Here is a 20,314-nt window from a genome sequence, read left to right as displayed (position 1 = left end):
TCCAGTATTTAATATACGTCAAGGGAGGATGTTTTATTGCATGACTGATTAGTCTGACATCAGTGGGGTGTACCACCTCCCCATTTAAAAATTTTGTAATAAAACTACAACCGGAATAGAACAAAAAGGATAACAATGAGCCTTCATGGTATAAAACTCGCCATTACGAGAAAAAAATTACAAAATTACCTGTCTTGCCTGAAATGTCAGAAGTTTTTAAGAAATAGCAAATCTAGTTCTGTATCAGTGCTTCTTTCTGCTCAGTGGCTTTTACTATATCTTCTGACTTCTTACAGTGTTTAGGCTCGCCTGGAAGACAAACAAATGTGATTGGGAACCTGAGTGAGGAAGTTAACCAAGTTAAGAGAATCTGTACAGCCCTAGACAGATAAGAACTTTTTCCCGTTACTTTTTTAAGGTTAAAATGAGGTTTCAGGCACTGCTTTCTTTAATTGCTTTCTCACCAGAGTAAGCATAGGATTGAATTAATTAATCATTATAATTATAAGGCAAATGATAGAATGAAAGTAATAGATCACATCATGAAACAAAAATATGAAGACATTTACATGAGTGTTAATAAAGTGGGTTTAGTTTTGGTTTATTTTATCTTCCAACTTACTGAAAGTCAGAATTCACCGCTGCAGAGAAGCGCTGTTTAATTCCTCTTTAATGTAGGCATTTAAACTGGGAGCAAGCTTCTCTCAGATAATGAAAGATGCCAATGTCAAGTTTTAAGCATTCAATTAATTCAATCGGATAGGAACAATGACACCGAGTGACACAAGTAGCTTTCAAACTAAGTGATACAACATTAATTTCAAACTGCCAATCACAATATTAAGCTGTTGCCTAAACTATTCTTCATTAATTTTGTACAAGTACAGCTGAGGAAATTTTACACTGTTTAGAGATAGCAGGCATGGGGAGAATGTAGCAAACTTACGGTGTTAGTTTACTAACTATAGAGTAACTTCTCAGTTTTAACCAGTTGATTGAGTGATCTCTCCTGAGATTAATAATGTTGAACTGAAAATGTAAAAAAGGAAAAGCACAGAAGTCTCAAAAGTGAAGATGATGTGCTGGGAGAAGGAGTAAAGTTATAAAAATACAGGCAGGGAAGGATTTTTGAAAGACGGAAAACAAAAGTACAAGCAGCTGAAAGGGAAAACAGATGATGCGTGGCCTGAAAGGAAAACTGAAGGACAGTAAGTTGAAATTGAAGAAGAGCCCCGCAATTTAGAAAAGAGAAAGGGAAGAGAGGAAAGGGAGCTCATGAGAACAAGAATGAGGAAAGAAGAAAAATGATAGCTATTAATTCACCAATGCTTCGCTGTAAACAAGTGAGGATTGCTACTGTTTTTACCCTTGTTTCATTGCCATTAATGGTGGCAGAGTGGGTGCTGCCCACTCTGTAATGCGGCCACTGGCAGATCGGCTGGATTCCCCCAGGCAGCATTCTTCCCCCTCTCCCTTATTTTCCATAAACTTTGTGCGGGTGGAATATAGACAATCAGTTCTCTAAAGGATTTCGAAGTCTCAAAACTGGACTAACATGAATTAGAACAAGAATTTCTGCAGTTCTTTCAGCCTGCAGTTGTTTCCAGAGGGATTTAGCAAAACATTTACCGTTATCCATAAAAAAAAAATACGGGGTGGGGAGGGCTATAAAAGTTAAATCTATTGACCTAAATATTTAAGTTTTATACTTGATGTAGAGTGGCTAGCAGGGTTTGAGGAGTGGTTTGTGGAGGCCTTAAAACAAAAACTTTATATATTTAATTTTCATAAAAACTGAACATTGACTTCTAAACAACACATAAGTTTCTTCATGTCAATACATCAGTTTTTGTACATGATAAACTCTGCCCTCTGAATGGTTACTAATGGCTGTCATCTTATAATCCCTATCCTTTCTATAAACACATCATTTGCTCTTTTAATATAACCTTCCCTCCACTCCCATCTCAAGCACAAACACGGCTGCCTTCCCACAGTACCAGGATCCTGATTTACTGCTGTTTAGCCACACCGCGAGCACAAGGAACAGTAATGAACCAGGCACCACAGCTGGCTGTGCCAGCTTTGCGTGGATGCAAAAGCTTCCACACTCAGCCGAGCACCTCAGGGCCACCGCAGCACTGGACGGTCACTAGCATGTGCTTGGCATGGACAATTACTCGGTGCCACTTGCATTACCCTAAATCGAACCTGCATGTTGGTGATGTGGATCTGCCCACTGCTATCTAATCTGGTTCTCCTCCAGAGGCTTTCAGTCACTGACTGCTGATGACATTGAATGCTTTGTATAACTCAGTGTGACCAGGTAGTCCTCTACTGTCATAGGGAGTGAAGCTACTGATAATCTGTTTTATCACAGATTTATTATCTCCTTTACATTTTGATATTAAGGATTAATGTGGCTACCATCCTGACTGAGAAGTCAGAAGTGTGCCAATTAGCATTTATAAATCATTGAAACATGGAGTTGTTTAATTAAACATAAGCAGTTTTTAAAATTAATGTTCTAATTAATAAATCACTCAGGAGAAAAGGAAAATAGTCACTTAAAAAAAAAATCACCTTATAATAGTTCCACTTAATCTTGTAACATTCAATTAAATGAAAGTCAGATGATGGACAGGACAAAGGTATTGTGGTGAAAAACAACATTCAGTCACAACTGGAGTTCTTGTAACAGCGACCCTCCAGTTCTCCCTTCGCACTGACCACAACCCAGGACAGAGCAATAGTCTACAAGAACTACACTTAGAAAGAAATGTGATACAAGGAGAGGAAAACAGTCTTTTTTTTCTTTTTTTTTTAATGGGGAATACCCTCATCATAGTACATTCAAATGTTCAGTGACAGTTCCCAAGAATGCAGATAAATCATCTTCCCGTGTTCCCCATCCCTCTTATAATTCAATCGCTTACTCACAGAAAACTGAACTTAGTTTTCCACTTTTTATAAAGGACAGAACAATGAACAGCTAACGTATGAAATTTCAATCTGAATAACTATGTTGCTTTTCTTCTTACTTTCTGTCTCATTCTCCCAGCCCCAGTGCCTGCAGGTATTTACTTCTGTGCCCCACGAGTCAGCAAGAACCGTGGACACTTGCTTTAGCTTTCTGACCCCCATTCTCAGTACAGAAAGTACAGAGGTAGAAAAATCTAGCACAAGCAGTGCTAATTGTGTCCTGATAGATGTATAATGCTTCTTAGAATAGTAAATAACTCTAACTTGGGAAGCAGGGAAAAAATGAAAGATCACGGGTATGCTACTGTCTGCTTGCTTGAAGTAACATTCCATTGAAAATATCTGACCTTGAGTAAAAGAGTCCTGTCTGAATCCATTGGACAACAGAGGTGCAAAAGTGAAAAACGGGGATGCTATATCTCCCACCTGCGCCGAGCGCTACTGCATCATACACATCACACTCACTCTTGACCATCTCAAACCTCGCTTACACACAGAAAAAGGAGGAGGAATGAGAAGGGGAAGCAGAGACTGCTGTGCTCTTTATAGTTATGAGGATTCTACACACACTGCAGCAATGAAAACTCTTGCAAAATCACTAATATTAAGTATCCACATTTAGAAAACAACGACAGTTTAATGGATTCCCTCCATTTAGAATGATATTAAATCATTTCACCACTGTGAAAGAGAAACGTGAGACATTTTAGCCTGAGTTTCCCTTTCATATTGAATACTGCAGACTACTCAATACTAAATGCCTGCATTGCCTTTCTTTTCAGTTATCTTTAACATGGTGGCACAATCTCTGCAGAGGTACTTAAAGCTGCTGCTGAAACCCAGTATGAATTCATTTTGTCTCAAAGAGCCAGGACCTGAGTCTCACCATGTGTTTATAGAAAGTCTGCTGCCCCGGCCCCTGTGCATTACAGGGATGTAAATACCTGCAGTATACTTTTTAAATTGGCAGGCATAGAAAAAGCCCATCATATATGTCATTTATTTATATCACCTATGAGATAGTTGAGAAATTAATATTAGGTCTCCTCTGTCATTTATTAGAAGCATAAAGTTCTGTGAATGGGTCAGTGCTGACTTAAAAGATTACAGTATTTAAATAATATATAGATAGATTTCTCACTATATAGTAACATGGCTGGTCTGTCCTTAGGAAAGAAAGTTTTAATACGATTACATAGTTCCTCTGCAAATCATTTCACAAGACTACAAAATATTCAAAATATTTTCTATGACATTTAAATACTGGGAAAATGGGGAAAATGCAAGAACAAAATGTTATTCAATTTAAAGTATAAATCAAACTATTTAATGACATAAGTACTTAAAGGGGGCCTACAGGAAAGCTGGAGAGGGACTTTTTACAAGGGCGTTTAGTCATAGGACAAGGGGCAATGGCTTTAAACTGAAAGAGGGAAGATTTAGATTAGATATAAGGAAGAAATTTTTCACTCAGAGGGTGGTGAGGCACTGGAACAGGTTGCCCAGAGAAGCTGTAGATGCCCCATCCCTGGAAGTGTTCAAGGCCAGGTTGGATGAGGCTTTGGGCAACCTGTTGTAGTGGAGGGTTTCCCTGCCCATGGCAGGGGGGTTGGAACTAGATGATCTTTGAGGACCCTTCCAACCCTAACCATTCTATGATTCTATGATTCTATGAAATCAGAATGTAAATGATATCGTGACTGATCAATAAATCCCTACAATGGAAGAAGGCTCTATGGAGATGGGCAACGGCGATGTGCCCATCAAGCTCAGGAGACAATGCAAAAGGTGACTGACCAGGGCTGTTGCAAAGAAAGCTGACAATCTCAACATGAGCAGAAGGTGGCCTTTGGTTCAGATAAGCACTTTTGTCAGTTGAGTGGATCCACTGACTATCACAGTTGAGGGGATCAACCAGTGGTGTAGATGCTTATCCCTGAGTTCATCAGAAGAGTGTGACTGTCTCCCTGAGTTTGCCAGGCCAGCATGGAGGGAGCGAATATGTGACTCAGCCCAATATGGAGTACAAAAACTAAACAACTAGCAGAATTTTGAAAAGAGCAACAGGCTTGAGCTGCCTTGAACCTGTGTATGCCTTACTGGTGACTGGGGATACCCAGCGCTGTGACAGCGAGCATATTCTGGAGACTGGTAATGGGACTCACATCAGCGTTGCAATTGAGCTGCGTATTGCAATTGCTCCATTTCGCTAAGTGTAACCTACAGTTGTAGGGTGCTTTCAGTATTTGATATTTTGTAATACTTCGCTAAATCAGAAATCCCATGTAACACCATCTTCAAATAGGTAAATTTGATATTAAACATTACATCCTTCAAGTGTGGAATAGCTAAAAGAACCTGGTCAGAGAGTATTGGACTCTGGCATTAATACGCTACAGAAACCAGGCAACTGATTAATCAAGCTCTCCGTTTACCTGAGTATTTATCTAAGCTGGAAAATGAACACAAATAATCACTGAAGGAGATGAACAAAAGTAAACTCAACATACCACAGTGAACAGAAGTTTCACATAAAAGGACAACTAAAAATGCCTTTAAATATCAGATGCCTTTAAAATTAACACCTAACCAATATACTTATTCTATGTGTAGTAGCACTGTACTAAAAATTTGTGATAGCGTAAATCAGAAATCCAGCTTCATCTTGTGGTTTTCTGACTTGAGGGATTATGAAGTACCTATGAGGGGATCTATGAAAAGTTCATGCTACTAAAAGAAATGCAAACTTACTTTCTGCAGGCTTAAGTTGGCTGATCAGGGATGCACATTTCCACTGGAAAAATTTTAAAGATTCCCAGGTCTAAATGGGTAAAAAGTCACTATTGTAGAATGTGAGATTCAAAGAATTGGGAATACACAAATTCTCTGAATTTCACATGACGACAGCATTTTGACAATATAATTTCCTGTGACAATATAATTTCCCATGACAACTGCAGGAATTGATGACTACATTTGTTCCCAAACCATATCAGATGAACAGTTTTCAAACTAATCTGAAGACCTGTTCAGAACAGAATTGTACAATGGCTGGGCACCGGTTCGATCAATGGCGTGAGCAGTAGCCTCTACATTTACATACTCTCACCAGCAGGAAGAGGCACAGCTTGTAGTAAAGGGGGGTTTGGAGAAAAATCTTTTCAGTTCCATTTCATTTCCAAAGATCTTTACACAGCAGTTTAAGATTTTCAGGCACAGATATTTAGTTTCAGTAGAGAAATCTCCATTTCTATACCGAAACTTTCCATGGCAATCAGCAGCAACTGAGATGTGTGCTGTGAAACCTACAATGGCTCAGATGTAAGTTGGGAGATCCCAGTAAGGGAGTATCAGCTCATCACTCAGCCTCTGGAGTTGCCTTAAAGATAACTTACTGCTTCTCTTACTGTGTGATTAATCACTCGATATAGTTACTTTTCCTGCTGTAGCTCCCCTTTTTGTATGACTTGTTATTAGTCCATAGTTTAAGTACTACTGCCTCTTTAGTGATGCAAGAGCTGAGCAATGTCCTCCAATGAGCTCTGATTTTTTAGTGACCTTACCAATACTATTTATTTCTACAAAATAATTAAATCAATCTATTATTTCTATTTCATTATTTACCTGAACTTTTTTTAAGTATTGTCATCTCTAGTAAAGGAACATCCGTGGATTGGTGGAATTCATGTTATTAAATCTGTTTTACCCTCTTCAAGGAAAAAAATAGCTTCCAGATCATGTTTGCCTTTGGAAATACATTATTACAAACTCAATCGCTTCTTATGGCAGTTTGAAGAATTAAAACACAAGGCATTCTGTAGAAAATGTCCTACCTCAGAAAATCAATTAGATTAGCTTTTTCTAAAATAAGAAATCACTATTCTCATAGGAAAGGTGGAATGTAATGATTGGCAAGGCAACAGAGTGCAATAACTGCATGCTGAGTTGTATCTGACCTCTCAAACATCATTTTTGTTGGTCACACATCTGAAGACCCCCAAGAACGGCTACACCACAACTGCTTTCCACATAGTTTGGAAGATAAAAGATGCAGGTTTTCTGACTGTGTTCCTCATCCCAGAGATGGGAAACTTTTCATAAGGCACTTAAATTTCACGTTGGGCTTCACTACAAAAATCGGTGCAAAAATACATGTCAAAAGACAAAAAATGTCAATTATTAGAGAATTTCAAATGCTGTGAAATTAATTTTAGTGTAAATATTTTGATTTAGGACCCTAAATTAACCATCTGTTATTTCTGATGGAAAAAACCTGTCAACAATGAAAGTATGGAACACTGGAATGTGGAACTCTAGAAAAGTGGGAGTTCTCAACAAAAAGCATTTTTGAGAAATATGCCAAGTCTAAGAGCACTTCAGTGTTGCTGCTCAGACAATGCCATGCTTCTGGCACAATACTGCAAGGCTCACTGTCATAAAAGCATTAATGAGTTTAGCATTTTAATTAGAAGTAATGAAAAGAAGTGTCATTATATGCCTTGATTATTCTTATTACCCTAATATCTCAAAGCTTATTCTAACAATAAGCAAATTCAGAAAATAAAATGAAAATGCACAGTGTCTTTCTCTTACTTTGATAACATCTATTCCTATTGCTTGGACATCTTGCCCTTGATACCATCTTACAACCACCAGATACTAAAACATAGTCAGCTTGTGATAAAACACATACATTCTAAAAAAATATTCTGACATTATAGGGATTTTCTGGCTGCTCTGCTTGTCCTGCAAACTACAGTCAGGAGACTGATCTTTCTGACTAAGAGAATGACACAGTCCCATGCTTACTACAGTAAGCAAATTCCATCTACTTAAAGTTAACTCTAAAATTCACATTACATTTAGTACAAAGGATGTGGTTCACAAAATAATAATCCTATTACATGCCTAAACTAAGGGCAGTGCATTTTAATAGCATAAGAATAATTACCTATTCAAACAGAACACGTTAGATAGTTCTGTTTTGAAAGTTTACCTCATTCTCCAATAAACCCCTGCTATTTAATTGCAAATACGCATCTTTAAATTACTTTAAAATCATTCTTCCAGTTCAACTAAAGGTCTTGGTATTTTATGTAAAAAAATTTCTGCTAGATACCACCAAATAGGTAATATCAAGAAGATGATGTTTATATCAAACAGCTTTTATTTGATGGTTTTAGGACACGACTGTTTCTACACATGCCTGAAGCAACTGTCTTACGCTGGTGGTTTGTACAACACCTCGTTTCGATATTTTACATTACTGTCGATGTTTGACAGGGAGATACCAGACACTGCTGCAGCTTCGCCCTGGACAGCTTCATGAGATTGACTGGTGCTCTGTGATGAAGTATTACCATTCAGTGGGTCTGTATTCTGTGTTTCTTGCTGGGCACCGGTGAGATCTTTCTGGTTCGGATCAGAGTTAGTGCATTTTTCTGAGTTGGATTCATCACTCAGAGGAGTGTCGAAAGAAACTACTTGTAGGACGATGGATCTGGGAGGACAGGTTGTACCTTCACTTCCCTGACTACTCTCATTTTGTATCCTTGTTGTCTCTTCCTGTAACTGTGCATCTCTGGAATTTCTGCTTTGGTCTTTTTCATGTTCACCAACATTTTTCACAAGTTCTTCTACAAAGAGGGAACAAAATATGTGAATTAGATAAGAAGCATATGCCACAATTGTTTGATTTCAGAGTAGTGACTGATCGAGCGGCACATGGGAACGTTGTGAACATTGACTTTCTGCATGAGGACGTGTGCACCAGTGTGTTTAATATGGGTCAGACTCTGCTCCTGATTGCACTATTGCAACTGAACCACAGTGGTTTGCTTTCTGGTTTGATCTCTAATTTGTACCTCTTTTTTTTGGCCACACTACAGAGCAAGGAACATCATCAGACCCACTGTAAGCTGAAGGATGGGAGCTGGAAGACCCCATGCTGCAGGCACAGCCCCCAGCAGTGGTGTTTACCACCACTGGACTAGGAGGAGCAGAACTCAACAGTTCTGCAACAGAGGAAGGGCATGGAGAGGAGCACCTTGCTGGAGATGCAGGAAGCATCAGAACTAAAGGGAAGCCCTGTGGGACGTTGGTCTGTCAGCCTGGAAAAGTCCCAAATGTCAGTTAATACAGAGCTTCAGCTGGAACAAGTTATAGGGGTTTACACGCATGCAATCCAGTACTGCTGCCATTATGGCTAGTGGCACGTACAGGATGGGAAGGAAGAAATATGGGGGAAATTGTGCTTCAGAGGACAGCAGCTACAGGAGAAAATCATGTTTGTGGAAGGCTCTATTCCTTGCTCTATTGCAGAGACTTGGAGAACAGTACAAATGAAATGGCCTAGAGTAAAAGGAGACAGAACAGAGCAGCACAGAGAGTTGGTACCAGGAGGAACTAGAAGATGAAGAAAACAGAGAATGGAAACCTTGTGATGGAGGGTGAAAAGTCTGATAGAAAACAACTGTATCATCTTCATGGAGGGCGTATTTCTCTTGCTATTAGAATCTCTGTTTCATAAATCCAGATTTTAGCATCTGTATACTACTATAGGAGATACAAAACACTATCAATTTAAAAAGTGAAAACATTGCAGTTTGAACAACACCTCCACAACACACCTGCGTGATATTGCATAAAATTTCTAACTTGGCCGTGCACATTATATTAAGGAAGGAAACCAAGCACTGAGGTATTTATTGAGTTCAACTGGCAGCTCCCCAAAACCCTAGTTGTGAGTGACCAGTCCAAATCCAGACTGAAAGTGATTGCATATGACAACTGAGAGATAGCCCAAACTGTAACTATGTTTCTACCACCCTCAGCATTTGGCATCTTCATCATCTCACTTTGCTGAATCCTAAGAAAGTTCTCCCTGAAGTGGAATTTGGCCTGTGAAATGGGACAGAAAGGAAGATCTCCAAACCTGAACTGATACGCAGAAGCATGGAATAGTTAAATAATTTCCTTCTTGTCTCAGTTCTTATACTTCTTGTTGTAATTTTTAAAAAATCAAGAACTTTGAAATTTGAGCAAATTCTAAATTGTTAAGCCAGTTTTTTTACAAACTTTAGAAACCTGCGTTTTTGGACTCCGAATCTTCTGAAACTTGGACAGGTACTCTTTTTCTACAGACTTCAATGCAGCTCTTACAAAGAAGTGGTAGGGCTAAAGACATTAAGAAATACATATGTGAAACTTCAAGTAAATCTGATGTTTAAACCAGATATGTTAATTAAAGTATCTATCACTTATGGTATAATCTACTTACCTAAGGCTTTTGTCCCAAGAAATTGATTTACATGCCATATTTGTCTCCATACAGCAGAGCTACAAGCATTTTTCCTTAACTTCTTAAAAAAGCCAAGAAAATTCCAAGATAAAATATTTCAGATGCTGTTCAGATGCATCACAAAGTTGAGGAAAGCAAAGCTGAACTACAATTGCACATAGAACTTACAAAAGGTGGCTTTTTTAACACGAAAGCTGGTAAGGACAGTATTTTTCTGACAGAATAGTGTTTTCGGACAATGCTAACCACAATTCAGATTGGTCTTGGTGCAACCAGGTGGCTGACCACTTTATTCTCCTGTTAGAAGTCTTAGAATATGCACTACTATTTTTTAGATAATAAAGCCGAATATCTAAACTTAAAATTGCTTTCCTTCACTCCCTACCAAACTTAAACCAGAAAATGAAGATTAGCAGTTTAATCAGAACAATGCTGATGGCCTGTTCTTAACTTCTGTCATGCTGGTCTCTTCTAGAATCATAGAATGGTTTGGGTTGGAAGGGATCTTAAAGATCATCTAGTTCCAAACCCACTGACATGGGCAGGGACACCTTCCACTACATCAAGTTGCTCAAAGCCTCATCCAGCCTGGCCTTGAACACTTCCAGGGATGGGGCATCCATAACTTCTCTGGACAACCTGTGCCATTGTTTCACCACCCTCAATGTAAAAAATTTCTTCCTTATATCTAAACTAAATCTACCTTCTACAGTTTAAGCTCATTGCCCCTTGTCCTATGACTAAACGCCCTTGTAAAAAGTCCCTCTCCAGCTTTCCTGTAGGCCCCCTTTAGGTACTGGAAGGCTGGTAAAACACCTTCCCAAGCCTTCTCTTCTTCAGACTGAACAACCCCAACTCTCTCAGCCTGTCTTCATAGAAGTGCTCCAGGCCTTGAATCATTTTAGTGGTTTTCCTCTGGATCTGCTTCAACAGCTCCATGTCTTTCTTGTGCTGGGGGCCCCAGAGCTGAATGCAGTACTCCAGGTGGGTCCTCACAAGAGCAGAGTAGAGGGGCAGAATCACCTCCCTCGACCTGCTGGCCATGCTTCTTCGGATGTGGCCCAGGATACAGTCGGCTTTCTGGGCTGCAAGCACACATTGCCAGCTCATGTTGAGCTTCTCATCAACCAATACCCACAAGTCCTTCTCCTCAAGGCTGCTCTCAATCCATTCTCCACCCAGCTTGTGTTTGGGATTACCCCAGTGTATGTGCAGGACCTTGCACTTGGCCTTGTTGAGCTTCATGAGGTTCTCACAGGCCCACCTGTCAATCCTATCAAGGTCCCTTTGGACGGCATCCCTTTCCTCCAGCGTGTCAACCACATCACACAGCTTGGTGTCGTCAGCAAACTTGCTGAGGGTGCATTTGATCCCTCTGTCCATGTTGCCGAGAAAGATGTTAAACGGCATGGGCCCTCATACCAACCCTTGAGGAACACCACTTGTCACTGGTCTCCACTTGCACATCAAGTCGTTGACTGCAACTCTTTTCAGTGCGACCATTCAGCCAATTCCTTATCCACCAAGTAGTCCATTGTCAAATCCATGTCTCTCCAATTTGGAGACAAGGATGTCACATGGGACAGTGTCAAACACTTTGGACAAGTTCAGATAAGATGATATCAGTTGCTCTTCCCTTATCAATCAACCCTATAACCCCATCGTAGAAGGTCACGAAATTTGTCAGGCATGATTTACCCTCAGCGAAGCTATGCTGGCTGTCACCAACCACCTCCTTATTTTCCATGTGCCTTAGCATAGTTTCCAGGAGCATCTGCTGCATGATCTTGCCAGGCCTAGAGGTGAGACTGGACTGTAGTTCCCTGGGTCTTACTTTTCCCCCTTTTTAAAAATGAGAGCTATGTTTCTCCTTTTCCAGTCAGTGGGAACTTCACCGGACTGCCACAACTTCTCAAATATGATGGATAGTGGCTTAGTAATTTCATCTGCCAGTTCCCTCAGGACCCATGGATGCATTTCATCAGGTTCCATGGACTTGTGCACCTTCAGGTTCCTTCGATGGTCTCGAATCTGACCTTCTCCTACAGCAGATGGCTCTTCATCCTCCCAGTCTCTGCCTGTGCCACCTGCGACTTGGGCAGTGCAGGTACAGCACTTGCCAGTGAAGACCGAGACAAAAAGTCATCGAGTACCTCAGCCTTCTCTGTATCACTGGTAATCAGGTCTCCCGTTTCCATCCAGAGAGGGCCTATGTTTTCCCTAGTCCTCCTTTTATCACTGACACACCTAGAGAAGTTTTTCTTGTTGCCTTTGATGTCCCTGGCCAGATTTAACTCTATCAAGGCTTCAGCTTCCCTAACCTGATCCCTGGTTGCTTGGACAATTTCTCTGTATTCCTCCCAGGCTACTTGTCCTTTCTTCCACTCTCTGTAGGCTTCCGTTTTGTGCCCAAGTTGGTCCAGGAGCTCCTTGCTCATCCATGCAGGCCTCCTGGTGTTTCTGCCCAACTTCCTCTTTGTTGGGATGCACTGCTTCTGTGCTTGAAGGAGGTGATCCTTGAATATCAGGCACAGCTTTCTTGGGAACCTCTTTCCTCCAGGGCTTTCTCCCATGGTAGTCTACCAAGCAGATCCTTGAAGAAGCCAAAGTCTGATCTACTGAAGACCAGGGTAGTGATCTTGCTGTGCACTCTCCTCACTGCCCTAAGGATCTTGAACTCCATCGTTTCATGGTCACTACAGCCAAGGCTGCCATTGAGCTTCACATTCCCCACCAGCCCCTCCTTATTGGTGGGAACAAGGTCCAGCAGAGCACTTCTCCTCTTTGGTTCCTCTATCAGTTGGAGAAGGAAGTTATCGTCACTACATTTCATGAACCTCCTGGACTGCTTATGCTCTGCTGTGTTGCCCCTCCAACAGATATCAGGGTGGTTGCCTTCCCCCATGAGGCCCAGGACCTGTGAATGTCAGGCTTCTCCTATCTGTCTGTAGAGGGCCTCATCTGCTCGGTCTTCCTGGTCAGGAGGCCTGTAGTAGACCCCCACTACTATGTCACCTGTCCTTGCCCTCCCTTTAATCCTGACCCATAAGCTCTCAGTTGGCTCCTCATCCATCTCCAGGCGGAACTCCATGCACTCCAGCTGGTCTTTGACATAGAGGGCAACACCTCCTCCTTGTCTCCCCTGCCTGTCCTTCCTAAAGAGTCTGTATCCTTCCATTCTGACACTCCAGTCATAGGATTCATCCCACCATGTCTTCGTGATGCCAACAAGAACATAGCCCTGCAGACATGCATGCACCTCTAACTCCTCTTGTTTATTCCTCATGCTACGTGTGTTTGCATAGAGGCATTTAAGTTTGACCCTCGATGAATCTGACTTCCTGGCAAGAGTGGCTGGAATTCCTTTTTGCTATTCTTCAGGTGCTCGTAGCTTGTCTTGATCAAATCTCATAGTATCACACTCCCTCTTCATGTCTAGTTTAAAGCCCTGTCAATGAGCCCCACTAGTTCATGAGCAAAGATCCTCTTTCCCCTTTAAGAAAGGTGAATCTCAACTGGCACCAGTAAGCCTGGTGCCATGTAGGCCATCCCATTATCTATAAACCCAAAATTTGGCGGGTGACACCAGCCATGGAGCCATGTATTAATAGACTGGGCACATCTCTTTCTTCCAATGTCACTGCCTGCAACTGGAAGGAGTTTTTTGTATTTCTGTGAGTGCCCTTGAGATGATCTCAAGCATGGCTGTTTAAGGATATCTAAAACACAATCAAACCCTAACTCAGGTCTATGCATATCTCACAGATGTAGCTTTCCAATGCAGTATCCTTGCACCAGGCTACACCTGATAACATAACAGCTAAAGGTCATACCTTTTGCATTTAAACTGGTGCAATACCATTTGTTCCAGAAGTCAGTAGAAAAGAATATATGAGAAAAATGTGATCTTTCTAAGTGTGAAAAATACTGTGGGATTTTAAAATCTGTGGAGTTAAAATTATTTCTAAACATTAGTCTTTTTATGCTGATAATCATATCTGTGATTACCATTCAAATATTTAATAAGGGTAAATAGATGAATCAGATTAATAAGATTAAACAATCTTCTTGGTCCTCTAGAAAACTCCCCTCTTTTTTTTTTGAGGGGGGGTCAGTTAGGCACTGAACATCTTAAGGATTGTCATACCTGTTCAGACAAAGGCAGAGAGAAGTGTGTTGTGCAGTGCAGTGATCTCAGCGTATGTGTTATTGTTGCTACGGGTTTTGCTCTCTCTGTTTTAACTTGGTAAATGTGCCTGGAGCCAGGCCTGTTTACATATTTCCAACTGTGTGGTATTGTTTTCTTTACAAGAACCCAAGTGTTATTCAGCAAAATTTGTGTGAGTTCATCTGTAAAACAAATGGCTTCTCCTAACTAGTCTGCTAGAGGTGACTCAATCTTATCCCTCTCTTCTGTACTTTCGTGCTGTTTCTCAGCTCTTGTCTTAAATCACTGTCCTTCATGAGAAGCATCAGTGGTATTTGAAACATAAACATGGTAGAAATGGTGTCTTTCTTCCCTTGTGTTTAGGCTGGGCTGTTGGCAAAATAATTGTAATGCATTGTTTTGTCTGGAAAACTGGCAGGAGTCCTAAGGCAACAGCCAAATTTCAGAATAGTTGAAAAATTTTGGTACTTAGTAGTTCTGCACCTGCAGAAAATGTGTTAACTAGTGAAGGTGACTTCTTTCCTCTCCCCTTGTCACCAGATACTACTGTTCCTTCATTGTCACCTGTTTTCTTTGGCTTAATAAGTAAGTCTCTGAAAACTTAAGCGAGTTCTTTAAGTTCTTTTTATTTATTGTTTGCTGGATTGAATGGAAGTTCTGAATTCATGTCAGTTCAACGAAGGACTAAGCTGTCCACAAAACACTAAAACTGTCACACAGCTCAGTCTCTAGCATCATGTCGTAGGACTCTGTGGTCTCCGAAGCATCGCTGCTCTGCTGCTGCAGAAGCTCTGCTGAGTCTGCATTACCAACAGCACCACTGAATTCCATCAGCTCAGCTACATCACTGCCTGTGTATGGAGCAACACTTTCAGGACATGGTCTAGTAAGTGATGAGGAAGCTTTTCTACATTTTGGTACTTTCTCTTCTGTATATCTCCACCGACATTTTTTTCCTGGCCTTTCTGTAATAAGAAACAGAGCATTCAACTACTATCATCTGCACAGTACAGGGCTTAAAAGATACCTTTATATCTCCAGCAACTGCACAACTTGAGCATGTACTGACTTAAGAAGATTGGTGAGGAAAAACACAAAAGCCATGTGGAAGCAGAACATCTGGAATCAGCTAATGGCAGCGACCACCACAGCGCTAAACCCCAGTAAAGCAAATGTCTGCTGAACCACGTTGCTATTTTCATCAGCAGTGTTGAAAATAAGCTACAATAACTTACCCTTACAGAAAGACATAATGGCACTGAATTATTAAGAATTAGCAAACTACCGAATTAGAGAGGAAATCTGTTCATCTTCTCTAATAAGTAAATTATTTGAGGAATCTATAATGAAGACTGCTGCTGGATGTTATGAACTCTGTATACCACCACAAACTTTGATTTCTAGGCTTATCTGCCTTCTCTTTTACTGGAAAACAAAATTCCACAAAGCAATGACAAAGGAGCAAAACCGGCACAACATGGGAAGGAACTGCAACTTTCTAAAAGACATGTTCTCATATCAGCCCTTTTAAAGAGAAGAGGAAGAGACCAGAAATAAGCATCAAAACTTTACAGACAACAAGAGGACTGATCCTGGAGCCTCTGTGACACCCAAGTAGGTTTAAAGACATGTCCAAGAGTTCCCAAACAACTGTAATTTTTCCCAACCGATCTGCCACTTTCAAAACCTAAGAATACATTGCAGTAACCCACAGAGTTATTTAGATGTTGATTTCTTCCACTTTTGACTCCTCGCACAAATTTCATCACAGATATACGAGTATACAATACCACTGCAAACCATGTAATCCAGTGGCACTTGATGTCACAGCATTACGTCATATAGAGAACATAGCAAAGGCTTAACTAGCTTTCAAAACATTTTACTAAAAGATTTGGTTAAAAATAATTCGTGATTTTAATTATCAGGTTCAGGTGTTCTTTCTTAGTCTGTGATTTACCGGGTACTGCTAGTATATATTTCTTGCTACTTTTAGCTCAACCCATTCATCGCACTTCCTCAGACCACAATGAAAAATTCTTTTTCCCATTGTTCTCAACACCTTTCTGGATTAGCTCAAAAACTACTTATGACCTAAACATTTTATCACTGCAATTAAAATCACTGTCACTGGTCCTAGATGGGACTCCGTTAGTCACCTGAATTTATTTTTCTCCAACAGAATAAAACAATCCATTAGGGTAGATTTCATGTGCCAAACCATCAGTCGGTTTCTGTGACTGTCACACACGTCCTCCCACCGCTCGCCCTTCCCAGCGCCTTCTAAATCACATTAACATGCTATCAGATCAGCGTGCTCAGATTTTCACATTTCAGCAGCTGTTACTCTCTTCTTATTAGTGAGTCTGCAGAGAAAATCTTTCAGACAAAATGGAACCGAACCCTGTGGTTATTGTGCCTGGAAGTAGGCAGGACTGAAAGTGCCTGAGGGGGGCCTGCAGGTACCACGCAGAGGTCTTTCAGAAGAGACATTTGTTATTCAAAGCTGCTGCCCATGAAAACAAAAAAAGCTGATCCCTACTCCAAAGATGCAATAGTTGTCATTTTTTCATATGTTTACTATCACAATTAAGCACAGGACAGTGCGAGAGCCTCGTTCAGCCTCACGTATTTTCTAACCCATCCCGATGTGGTCAGTCATCCCAGACATACACCTTCGAGCCGCGCAGCACAGTGCCCTGCCAAAAGCTGCTGAGGACAGGGTTTGTCACTGATCACTTTCCACACAAACAAGGCAACTGTTACTCAGGTCCTGTAACAGTTAACTCTTCAGAAAAGTTCCATAAACATAAAATGGGAACAACATGTAACACTGCTGTTGTACTGTCCTGAAGACAACCATGTTCGCTTGCTTCAGTGATGGACCTATTGAACTGGTGGCTGGACCCGTGGTCTGCATGCCGCATTCCCTCATGTTACTATACCATCTGAGGTGAGTGTCCTAAGTTGTCTGTGCTTCTTAGTGCTCAACTGTAAAGTGAAGATAATGATACTTATTTATCTCTGTAACTCTATTTACGACGATATCTCCTGAACAGATTGTAAGCATGATTACTAATCCATAGCCTTTTACTTTGTTAAGAGTACCTAAGCTTGCCAACCACTGACCAACTTGATTAGTAAAACTTCAGAACATTTTTGGAGAACAAAATAAACATGAAGGAATAAACATTGTAGGCACAAGGAGTAAACACTGTATTTTTTAAATATTAAATCATCATGTTACAATTTCTCTGTTCTAAGAGAACTGCATCATGAAGGATCTTACACGATATTTAAATCTTTCTCAAGAAGTTGTGTGTTTCTTACAGCTTTCTTAGCAGGTCAATAACTTCCAGACCTTAAAATCCATTTAGCAAATATTTTCTGTAATGAAACAACCTCTCAGACCCATCTGAGCATCTTTACTGTCTGTTTGCTGCAAGTACCACAATTGCAAATAGCAGCAGCCATCACCACTATGTGTTGAAAATAGCACAGGATGGAATGGTCTCTTTATCGCTGTGTTGAGTTGAACAAAGACAGATTATCTGGTGATTAGGGGTTTGGAATATTAATTAAACATCAAGGCTTTCAAATTAGAATCCCAGATGTTTGATCATTATGGTAATTCCCTGTTAACAGCATTCCCTGAAAGGTCTGAGAAACATTCCTCTAATTCTCCAGTGGTGAAAGGTTGAAGACCCTTAGGCTATTGAGCACTGAGCTCCTCTGCATCAATTATACAAGACATGGCCTTTTTAGCAAAATGGAGCCATCTTATTTAGTGAGCCTCCTGTTAAGGAAGCTCTCAAACAGCTGCCTAGGTAAATAAATGCTTTCCCTACTAACACAGGCTTTTCCAAAACAAAGCACACTTGCACAAGCTGCTTGCTCTGAATCTAGTCTCAGCAGCAACTACCTTTTCAGGGAGGTACAGCATGAGCAGCTGGGCCAGCTACATCTCTAGGAGAAGCTGCCCTGCCAGTGTGTCTTGTTCTTCTGCTCTGGCCTGTCTGGGCATAGGAGCCAGACCATCTTCCTCAGTCCTCATTCACCTCTGGCTGAACTGCTTCCCAACGAGTGCTACATGCATAGCCTTATCCTGAAAAGGTGAGAAGCTGGAACAAGTTCAAGTCACACTCAGGAAATTACATGTTAGTTTCCTTTTTAAATTACTCATGCTTCTGCATTACTACATTTTATGGAGGCAACTTCTCCTGAGCCTGTGAACTAATCTGGGAACAATGCCTAGTGTTTGCAGAGCCCACTGACAAGAATACAGATGGTTCTTTTAACAGCACAAGTACTGTTTGTCATAGCTCAGGAAGTGTGTTTGGAGATCTGCGCTAACAGACAGCCTGCTTACTACCATGGCACACAGCCCTCGTACATCTGACCCTCTCAGCGCACTCAGCGCTTTGTGGTTTGTCATAAATTATCCAGCTAGGGCTAATGATAGCAATAACAACGCTCCTTTCACCTGGCAGTGATTTACCCCTGGTATTTCTTCCCTTGGTACGTGCTCCTACTAACATATGAATAAAACACAACTTCATACACACGCCCAGAGCAACCTAAAGACTTTTCATCAAGCAATAGTGTCAGAGAAGGTAACATGAGATCTAGACAGGATGGAACAGATTATCTGAGGTTCAAGGTCTCAAGTTATTCACTTACAAGCTTAGTCCAACTTGAGTGCAATCTGAAAGGAATTTCAAGTGGAAAGGGGATGTATTTCAATATTTTTCATTCTTTACTAGGTGTTAATTTTGCACAGTCTGATTAAGGAATTTCAGCCTTCACAGGGTGCAGCTTCAGAGCAGATATACTGCCGATCTGGACCAGTTGGGGAAGATTCCTTCTTCTATTATGTGTCCAGGAACTTACGTGCTACCTCAGATAGTGCTCTGTAGAGGCCGACTTTCACTTAGTGAAAAACTCTTTTCCAGCAGCACTTAGTGCGCACATTTGAAGTAAGTGCCCACACATTGCTTGCAAAAAATGAATGGAAAACATCTTAACTTTCACAAAACCTATATAATTTCCCCCCCTCAACTTTTATTTTAAACCTACTCTCTGTGTAGTAATAAAATATAAATCTGTACTCAAAAGTATTTGTGCTATTCACAAAGTTCCTCTAGATTCTAACCAGGTACCCTGAAGGTCTCCATGCCATGTTCCAGTCAACTGCAGATGTTGCTGCAAGTAGTCCCTTTTTTGTAAAATTTTTTACAGTTTTCTGTAAATCTCTTCCTTGCTACCACAGAGGTTTTGCAAAACAGATTCACCACAATCACACAGAGCCGATATTGTTCATCAAGCTCTGACCTCAACACCAGCTATTTCCATTTACCCAACAGTTTTCCTAATGTGCATTCTACTGTAATTCCATAACTCAGTTCAGGAATACTTAGACATACCTCATTAGTCAGGTTGATGGAAGAAAAGAAGGGCATGCTAGAATATGGACAGCTACAATCTCAGCAAAGTCCCTGGAGTTTTGATCATTAACAGCTCTGGTTTTCACAGAAGAAAGCATGTTTAGAGTTTCCTGGATCTTGCTGGGCCTCACATTAGTACTGACCATAAAGAGAAACATTCTTAAATCTATTGGTGTAAGGACCTTTGTACTTTCAATGGCTTTCAACAGCCCAGCAAAACTGGGCTAAATCTATCAGTCATTTATAGAGCACTACAAAGCACTGGAAATGAAGGGGAAATTATCTTTTGATAGCACTGTACACCTCCAAAACAATATAGCAAAAAGCTGATGTACCAAAATTAAACTGGTTAGTTAGATGTACCTGAAAATGGCAAACTGTCAGATAGCAAGTTCTCCATTCTTCCCTATTGAGGAACCT

At 40.7% G+C, this 20,314-nt stretch overlaps 1 protein-coding gene across 1 annotated transcript in view; it reads right to left on the bottom strand.

Moving 5' to 3' along the window:
* Positions 1-232: 232 nt before the first annotated feature.
* PDE1A (phosphodiesterase 1A) overlaps positions 233-20,314 on the bottom strand; it is a 163,251-nt gene continuing 143,169 nt past the window's right edge. The window contains exons 14-15 of the mRNA XM_086615272.1: positions 8,343-8,618; positions 233-309 (exon numbers count right to left, since the gene is read on the bottom strand). Coding sequence (XP_086471398.1) covers positions 233-309; positions 8,343-8,618 — 353 coding nt within the window. The remainder of the gene's footprint in view (positions 310-8,342; positions 8,619-20,314) is intronic.

This window comes from Tauraco erythrolophus, chromosome 8 (genome assembly GCF_009769465.1).
Source record: "Tauraco erythrolophus isolate bTauEry1 chromosome 8, bTauEry1.pri, whole genome shotgun sequence".
Classification (NCBI taxonomy): domain Eukaryota; kingdom Metazoa; phylum Chordata; class Aves; order Musophagiformes; family Musophagidae; genus Tauraco; species Tauraco erythrolophus.
This window is presented reverse-complemented; position numbering and strand designations above follow the sequence as displayed.